This window comes from Anabrus simplex, chromosome 6, assembly GCF_040414725.1.
Source record: "Anabrus simplex isolate iqAnaSimp1 chromosome 6, ASM4041472v1, whole genome shotgun sequence".
NCBI classification, from domain to species: domain Eukaryota; kingdom Metazoa; phylum Arthropoda; class Insecta; order Orthoptera; family Tettigoniidae; genus Anabrus; species Anabrus simplex.
This window is the reverse complement of record NC_090270.1, coordinates 175,438,102-175,447,583: the sequence shown is the minus strand read 5'-3', so window position 1 is coordinate 175,447,583 and position 9,482 is coordinate 175,438,102. Positions and strand designations below refer to the sequence as shown.

Sequence of the window (9,482 nt, the reverse complement as noted above, 5' to 3'; positions counted from 1 at the left end):
CTCCCCTTGTCAACTGTACGTGGTTTGTTCAAGAGTTGGAAAAGCAAACGCACTATATATCTTAGCATCATTTGGAAGAACACTAATATAGTTCAACCGGAAGCTGTATGAGGAAAAAATAGTTTCTTATTATATAAAACAGTTGAATTAATAAACGCGGGCAAAGCCGCGGGTTCATGCTAGTATAGACTAAGGCCACGCCCCTTTAATCACACTGCCAGCCAAAGTGAGCTTCAAAGTTCTTTCGGACTGCCATTTCAATAATACCACTGGAATATATTTACACTGTACTGTACCTACGGTGCGCGTAAGGGGAAAAAGGACCTCTGAGGGAGTAATTTACAGTCGAGGGCAGTTTTAAAGCAAGTATGTTTCTTGAAACTTTATCTATATTAACAAATTTTCACTTCTTTGTCATGCATAAAATACTCCTTGTAGCAGAGTTCTTATCGGATTCACCTGAACTTTTCAGAGAATGTTCGAATTAAGTAGTTCTGCGTATTATTATCAGTTAAATATTACCTTAATATTTTTCCTTCTAAAACAGTACGAAACTAGATGTTTGCATATTGAATGAATAATTAATGAAAAAAATATATCCCCATAGTTTATACCTGAGTGCAAAACCCGGAGTTGCTCTTAAATATGAGTACTTTTGGCAAATCCGCCAAATTATAGCCCAAAAAATGAAAACTCTGCGGTAAGGAGCATTTTACATGCAACATAAAAAAATTCATTTTCATTAGCTTCGCAACGAATCAACTAATCAACTCCAAATTTTGTGTGGGGTTATATCGTATTAACATGTGCTTGTGTTTCAAATTTGTTTTTGATAGATGGTAAATTGTAGAAGTTCAAAAATTCAGTCTTCTTCTTCTTCTTTATCTGTTTACCCTCCAGGTTCGGTTTTTCCCTCGGACTCAGATAGGAATCCGCCTCTAGCGTCTCAAGGGCGGTGTCCTGGAGCTTCAGACTCTCGGTCGGGGGACACAACTGGGGAGAATTGCTAGTACCTCGCTCAGGCGGCCTCACCTACGATGCTGAACAGGGGCCTTGTGGAGGGATGAAAAGTTTGAAAGAGATAGACAAGGAAGTGGGAAGGAAGCGGCCGTGGCCTTAAGTTAGGTACCATCCTGGCATTTGCCTGGAGGAGAAGTGGGAAACCACGGAAAACCACTTCGAGGATGGCTGAGGAGGGAATCGAACCCTCCTCTACTCAGTTGACCTCACAAGGCTGAGTGGACCCCGTCCCAGCCCTCGTACCACATTTCAAATTTCGTGTTAGAGCCGGGAATCGAACCCGGACCTCTGACGGTGGCAACTCATCACACTAACCACTGCACCACAGAGACGGAAGAATTTCAGTCATGACTCGTCTTAATGACGCAAAATGAACTGTTAAATATAATCCAACTAAATTAATATGTAAAAATGAAAACACGGAATATAAATATAATACGACGACGATTGTAAATAAAATGGCTGAATTTTGTTGCTAGTGGCTTTACGTCGCACCGACACAGATAGGTCTTATGGCGACGATGGGATAGGAAAGGCCTAGGAGTTGGAAAGAAATGGCCGTGGCCTTAATTAAGGTACAGCTCCAGCATTTGCCTGGTGTGAAAACGAGAGACCACGGAAAACCATCTTCAGGGCTGCCGACATTGGGATTCGAACCTACTATCTCCCGGTTGCCAGCTCACAGCCGCGCGCTCCTAACCGCAAGGCCAACTCTCCCGGTGCTGAATAAATAAACTACAACACACAGAAAGTTCTAAGATGTAGATAAGCACTCTCTTCTTCTTCTTCTTTTTCTTCTTACTATTCCTTCTCTTCACCTCTCAATTGAAGGCGATATTTCTGTGTACTGCAGAAATGTAACATATTTTCTAAACTTTCTTTTCAGTAGTAGTTATAGTACTCATTATTCATATATTTTAATGTACTCTAGATTATGTGATTTTTTAAAGTGTGATTACTTTTATTAATACTATTACTGTTATTATCGTTAATATTATCATATTATTGTCATCAGTAGTTATTCTTAAGTGTTCTAGGTTAAGACTGGTTAAGTGTAAGAAAGGGAGTTCATCCCTAACTTTGCCAGAATAAATCAAACATATTATTATTATTATTATTATTATATTATTATTATTATTATTAGTATTAACAACTGTAGCCTCCAAAAGCTTTCCGCAGAAAGGCACGCTCATTCTTCAGCTGGCCTCTCAACAAACCAACAACGGATGATGACGAACATGGCTTCACGTGATCCCTTCTTGCGCACGAAACGAGTAGCCTTTTCATTAACGAAGGCGACCACAGCCAAAACCATAAAAAAGCTGAATTCTCGAAAACGGTTAGAGACAGGAAGAAAACGCACATGATGTTTCCTGTAGAAAATTGAATATCAAGGCCAATTGGGACACTTCTTTTTTTGATAGGGCCAAGCATTTTACCCGTTATTTTAGTTGATGTACGAAAAACCTTCCCAAATTTGGGACATAAAATCCCCCACCATTTCGAAACGGTGAAAGATATCGAAATGAAAATCATCCCTTGCGCGACTCCCGATTTCAAGCCATACCACATTTCAGCTCAATCGGTCCAGTAGTTTCATGGCCCATCCGGAACGAGCGAACAAACAAATAAACACCATCACATTTCTTATGTTTCTTGTCCGTTTCATCCACTTTGGGGCACGATAGATCAATCAATGGTTAGTGAGTCGTGTTTTCCTTCCCTCCTAGTCCTTTTTCATCTTTTCAGATCTTGCCTTCCTCTCTTCTTCAGAAATTCTGTCTAGTAGTTTGGGCTTCACCCTGTACTGAAACCTCTTTATTTTATATTTGGTTATTTTCTTCGTGGATCCATCTGCAAGCATCTCTTGTGTAATTTGGTACTCTCGTATGTCCTTTTCAGTTTCCTTAAGCCACTTCGGATTGGTTTTCTCATTGCGAAAATAGTCGAAGAATCTTTTAGTTATCCTTTTTTAAGGTCCATTCTTAGGATGTGGCCATAAAAGTCAATTCTTCTTTTCCTTATCGCGTCGGTAATCCTTTCTGTTTTCCTATACAGTGTTTCATTGCTGATATCTGAAATTTTGATAATATGAAATTTGTGGTCTAGAATTTTTGGCAGTACTTTCCTTTCCTTGGTCTCCAACTTTTCCATTGGACCATATTTAGTTATATACAGTGTTTCTGAACCATCCCATTTATTATTATTAAATAATTATTATATTACTAGCTTTGCTTCTCACTAAATACATACTTTTATTGTTTTCAGGGACGCCGAGGTGCCGGAAATTTGTCCCGCAGGAGTTCTTTTACGTGCCAGTAAATATAGCCACAATAGACTGATGTATATGAGCACTTTCAAATACCACCGGACCGAGTCAGGATCGAAGCGAGTCAGAAAGCCAGCGCCTCAACCGTCGAAGCCACTCAGCCTGCCTATTATTATTATTATTATTATTATTATTATAATAATAATAATAATAGTATTGTTGTTGTTTTGGCAACAGATGCAAAGGACGTTAAAGGAAATCGAAGGATGTCAGGGAGCACGTAGAAGGTCCATGCAAGGAAAATAATATGGCACACACAATACAACTGATACAATTAACTGGAAACAATTTATCGTAGACTCAGGTAAGCCACTGTAGTCAGATGGAGGTAGTGATTATTGTTTAAGGAGCAACCATACCTTCTTACCTCTGATGGGAGGAAAGAAAAGAGGTTCGATCTTTCAAGGAATGAAGGTATCGTCAAAGGAAAAGGAAGGATGGAGGGTGACGAAGGGTGGGAAAATCGAGTACTCTCTAGGCATCGCAAATCTAATATTGTCAGGCTCAGAAGAAAATAAGAGATGACCAGGGAAGTTCCGATAGGGAATTAATCCTTGTGACAGACATGCATGTATTCTACCTCTCAAAACCCATCGGGGGAGGGGTACCCTAGTCAGGCTTACAAGATGGATAGAGTATATAACTGCCGAGATGGAAGTTAATCCCCTTAAACAAAAGATCATCATCAACATTATCAGCATCAGCACTAGCATATGACAGGGCCTACTAAACATGACGGAGCGCACACATCGGTCACCAGGACTCTGAGTCAGCCGTCAGGACGTCATGAGCTCATGAGTGAAGGCATAGCGGACACTCAGTGAGACACAGCGTTAAACGTCAGGGTAAGCACTGGAGCAGGATGACTGTGTAGTTTTGTAAGTACTGTATCAGCAAATTTATTCCATCTCTGGTTAGTAAAATTAGTCCTACAGATTGCAATCAATCGCACTTCAACACATGTTTCAAACCATTTCATTATTATGCGATCTGTCGAAAGTGAAACGATACATTCACCAGGTACCTCATGAACATACTGTACCTAGACTTCGCACGCCTAAACGCTGAAATTCCTTGACAATCTGTGACTGTCGACTGTAAAACACTAAGAAACTTCAAACACTCCTTCAAAAGTCACCTCACTATTGTATGAAACACGTAGAAAACAAGTTTCTTCAGCTTATCTCAGTTATTTCTGGGATCGTTGGATCAACCTAGGCTTTTTTCAGTTTTAATAATAATGTCATTGGTTTTACGTCCCCACTAACTACTTTTACGGTTTTGGGTAACGCCGAGGTGGCGGAATTTAATCGCGCAGCAGTTCTTTTACGTGCCAGTAAATCTAACGACACGAGGCCGACGTATTTGAGCACCTCCGGACTGAGCCAGGATCGAACCTGCCAAGTTGGGATCAGAGGGCCAGCGCCTCAAACGTCTGAGCCCCTCAGCCTGGCTTTTTCGGTTTTGACCGGGGAATTAAGGTCGGATGCCCTTCCTGACGTCAAGTGATTTTTAAGATGAAAATCTCAACCCAGGATCGACCGGGATTTTAACCTCATCCTTCGGGATGGGAAGCCAGCATTAAGTTAATCAAGCCCTCAAGCATACACAAAAAAAAGTCAATGGTAAGTTTTCGAGAATTTTGAGGTAGTAATAGGTTAGAACGCAAGCTAATTTTAGTATTAAGAAGTGTTGATCAGCCCGCTCTTCCATACTGTAGCGAGAGTAACATAAATTCTTGGGGTTCTGATGGGTTAGTGTGAAGTTGATTTCTCTCGTCTTAATGAAATATTACAAAGCTGTTGCCATTTTATTTTAGAATTATTGCTGAATAAGGCTTAAATGAATTGTGATACACTTTCTCAGTCTTTCCACCTAATAATAATAATAATAATAATAATAATAATAATAATAATAATAATAATAATATGTGATTAACGTCCCTGCCATTTCCATAGAAGAGATGACGGAGTACGCGAATTTCATCCCACAGTAGTTTAACATGCCGGAAGAAAATGATACGGATTAGTCACATTTAGACACCCTAAATAACATCGACTTCATTTGGGATCGAACTTGATATCTTGGAAGGATAACGACTAACCAAATGCTCCACTGAGTTCAGCTCTTTCTATGTAATGCAGGCTAGCTGGTATAAAATGTTGTCTACCCTCTTTTAAAGTTAGGCCAAGTCAAGTTATCTCCGCAAGGCCCATGGAGAAATGGAAAGTAAAGGCATAACTTCGGCACGTAGCGAGATAGAGTGGTTAGCTCTATGCATGACAGCGTTTGTCCCCAGGAATTAAATTGGTGTTCATTTCTCGTAGGTTGAGTGAACAGGCAAGCAGTGCCTCTCCAGAAACTGAAAACTCGTTTCTAAGTATTCCGAAAGCACAAGCTAGTGCATCTGATATTACAAGGTAAGATAAAAGTCAAGAGAGGAGCTAGTAGGCCACTGAAGTCATGGCTCCAAATCACCAAAGACTGGACTAGCGTCAACAACATCGAACAATTCTTCAGGTTGGCTAAAGAAAGGGCTGCTTTCTCTAGGATGATCGCTAACATCTGGAGGACCGGATATGCCATTTGGAGAAGAAGAAGAAGAAGAAGAAGAAGAAGAGGAGAAATTTCGACTTTCTGATGGGAAATAGAACTAACATCCTTCTAGGTGAACCAAGCACCCCTTTAGCAGTTAGGCAGTCACTAACCTTTCTGTAGCCAAATGTACATAAATGTAATTTAATTCATTTAACTATAGTATCTGTACTTCTCTTAATGTTCCGCAGTTTTTGAAATCACGAGAGAGTGATTTGATCTATACATAGGACTCTTGAGGTAGTTCTTTTATCAAAATCCTTTAGTGATGAACACCAAAATTTATCGTTGTAAAATGTATTCAAAAGAACTGGGAGTGCAGGATATCGTTGATCTCAGTCTCTCCGGTACTTACAACCGCTCTTCTTGGTCACTGCCGCTAGCCTGTGGAATGCCCTCCCTGCCAATATTTGAGAATTGTATTCTCGAAGGAAATGTAACATGGATTGCCGAAATCACTTGTTGAGTGTTTCCAGCTGACTCGTAAGATGAGTGAAGTATGAAGCAGTGAATAAGCATATTTCTTAATTAGAAATGTATTTGTTCGTTTAAGGTTCATAGGTTACTACAATATTTATTATTACTAATGTTTTTAATCATTATTATCTTCATTTATATTTTCATGTTATGCATTCCATAAGTAGAGGATTATAATTATTTATATTATTACCGAGCGAGTTGGCCGTGTGGTTATGGTCGCGCGGTTGTGAACTTGCATTCGGGAAAAACTGGGTTCGAATCCTACCGTCGGCAGCCATAAAGATGGTTTTCCGTCGTTTCCTATTTCCACACCAGGAAAATGCAGCGAATGTACCTTAATTAAGGCCACGGGCGCTACCTTCCCAGTCCTAGCCCTTTTCCACCCTTCCGTCGCAAGAAATCTTTGGTGTTTTAGAGCAACGTTAAACAAGTAAAAATAAAATATTATTAATATGTCAATTTTTGTAAATTTCTTGCAGTTCGTTGTTATTTTACTATTTCTATTATTTAATTGTATAATTTTCATACTGTACTGTATATTCTAAATGAATTGGTTAAGTGTGCGTGCGGGCCTTGAGCCAACTTTTTATTAGAGTTCTCTCTTATAGCAATATATATGAACGTAAACAGAGAGAGTGCACTATGAATGAAGTAATTAACAGATTTTGTCAAAAGGGAAGACCAGTAATGAATCCAGCTCATGACTCATCCACAAACAATCCACAGGTCAAGAAAGTAATTAACAGATTTCGTCAAAAGGGAAGACCAATAATGAATCCAGCTCATGACTCATCCACAGACAATCCACAGGTCAAGAAAGGAATGAATTTATAGAGTTATGAATTTATGAGTAATAATTTACTAGAAAGGCAGATGTGAACTTTGCGCCATGCTCAACGTTCCGGCTCAAGGAGTGGAGGAAATAATTCTTGGGCTAAAGGACCTGAACAGGAGCAGTAATTGTCCAACCTTGCCATCTCTTCCTGGGAGGTGAGTAATCCAGGCCATTATCTCGGGCGTGCTATTGTCGATACTACTAACAAATATAAGGAGGAAGGCTAACGTACCGCTCTCTGCAGACAGCTTACGACGACTCCCGCGCACGTTAGTCTATCGCGGCCTCTACACAGCAACGGATCAGCTCAGCACAGCTATGGTGAGTCCACTTGCATCTCTACAGCACTGGAACCCTTCCAGCTTACTCTTCATGTCCCGCCAGGCCTAATGAGTAATATAACATTCTCAGAAATGTTTTCTTTGTATGTCACTAACCGACAAGGGTAATTCTAGACATTAACTAGTTAGGTTGTATAGTTGTTGAGATGAATAAAATTTAGACATGACGATGACGCCGAAAAGTTTGCTATTGGCTTTACGTCGCACCGACACAGAGAGGTCTTATGGCGACGATGGGACAGGAAGGCTAGGACTGGGAAGGAAGCGGCCGTTGCCTTAATTAAGGTACCTGGTGCCTGGTGTGAAAATGGGAAACCACGGAAATCCATCTTTAGGGCTGCCGACAGTGGGGTTCGAACCTACTATCTCCCGAATACTGGATACTGACCGCACTTAAGCGACTACAGCTATCGAGCTCGGTACGCCGTTAAGTGATCCTTTCTCCAAGTATCCCCAACTTCAAAAGTTAACCATATCTCATCAATGACAAATATTTACATTTTGTAGTGCGACCTACTAGAAAGCTATCAATTGCGCCACACACGACACTGGGCGTTATTAATAATAATATTAATAATAATATTTCCAAAATGTCACAGTCAAGACTTGCTTATGAGCTAGCCAGAGAAACCTTCCTTATGGAAGACATAAGAATGAGACTACAATTACCCTCCACACGACAAGAACAGGAACTACTTCATATTAGACTAAGAAAACGAGCGGAAATTGACTTGGAATTCTACGGGACGGACGCAATGATTAATCGAAGCTGGACTGGGCCGAACAACGAACTGAGGAGTGCTCTGAATAGACTGGCCATACATGGTTTCCATCACAAACTGTGCGTACGACCGGGTTTTCATGACCCATCTGTGCAGTGCGTGTGCGTGTTATGTAACAAACGATGTGAACGATACCATTTTAGTGTATGCAGCAAAAGAACAGCTTCCTTATTGGATTACTCTAAAATGTAATGCACATTTGTGCGCTATTTCTTCTTATTATTGTGTGTAAAATTAATAATAATAATAATAATAATAATAATAATAATAATAATAATAATAATAATAATAATAATAATCTATCGATCAGCCACATTATATAAAATTAAATATTATCATCATCACGATAATCAGCAGTATCATGTGCGACTGGATTGTCATAAACCTTCTCTAAAACAATAGAGACAATAATGAATAATAATCATTTCCCACTATAATTATGCCTATGTAATCATGATGCTTCACTTCACTTTCAGTTTATTATTATTATTATTAATATTATTATTATTATTATTATTATTATTATTATTATTATTATTATTATTATTATTATTTTACTGAATCTGCGACACTTGTCCTTCCTGCTTGTCTTAGGAGTGCTAAACTCATTAATATTAACATAACATTACGAGTTAGACCACGCTGTGCGGGAAGTGTTTGCCATTCCATTACATAACATGCTGCCACACACGTCTACCGGCGGTACGTGCTGAATGAGTGTAGTAGAGAAAATACGGAAGAAGCCGCAATACAATCCTCATTGATCGATAAAATGAAACGCCAGAGGTCGTTATACTGTGCAGACGCTTAGACAATGTTTGAAGATCTTAATGATCACCAAATAGTATTGAACGATCTGAACATGTAGCAACATTATAGATAGTCTTTTAAAATGATTGTCTTACAATATTGTATTCTTGCATAAATACGTTATTTTAATACGTGCTACCCTCCCCCAACCCCATGGCACTACAGCCCTTGAAGGGTCTTCGCCTACCAAGCGACCACTGCCCAGCCCGAAGGCCTGCAGGTTACGAGATGTCGTGTGGTCAGCACGACGGATCCTCTCGGCCGTTATTCTTGGCTTTCTAGACCGGGGC

General features: G+C 39.7%; 1 protein-coding gene across 2 annotated transcripts in view; it reads left to right on the top strand.

The window, feature by feature from the left end:
• Positions 1 to 4,178: 4,178 nt before the first annotated feature.
• Positions 4,179 to 9,482, top strand: part of LOC136876266 (venom allergen 3) — a 72,169-nt gene continuing 66,865 nt past the window's right edge. The window contains exon 1 of one of the 2 annotated variants that reach the window (XM_068228353.1): positions 4,179 to 4,227. Coding sequence is in view for 1 of the 2 variants with exons in the window: in XM_067150071.2 (XP_067006172.2) it covers positions 7,578 to 7,580 (3 nt within the window). In the remaining variant the exon portion in view is untranslated. Of the gene's footprint in view, positions 4,228 to 7,505; positions 7,581 to 9,482 lie in introns of those variants that run through there. The other variant, XM_067150071.2, reaches the window with a different exon arrangement.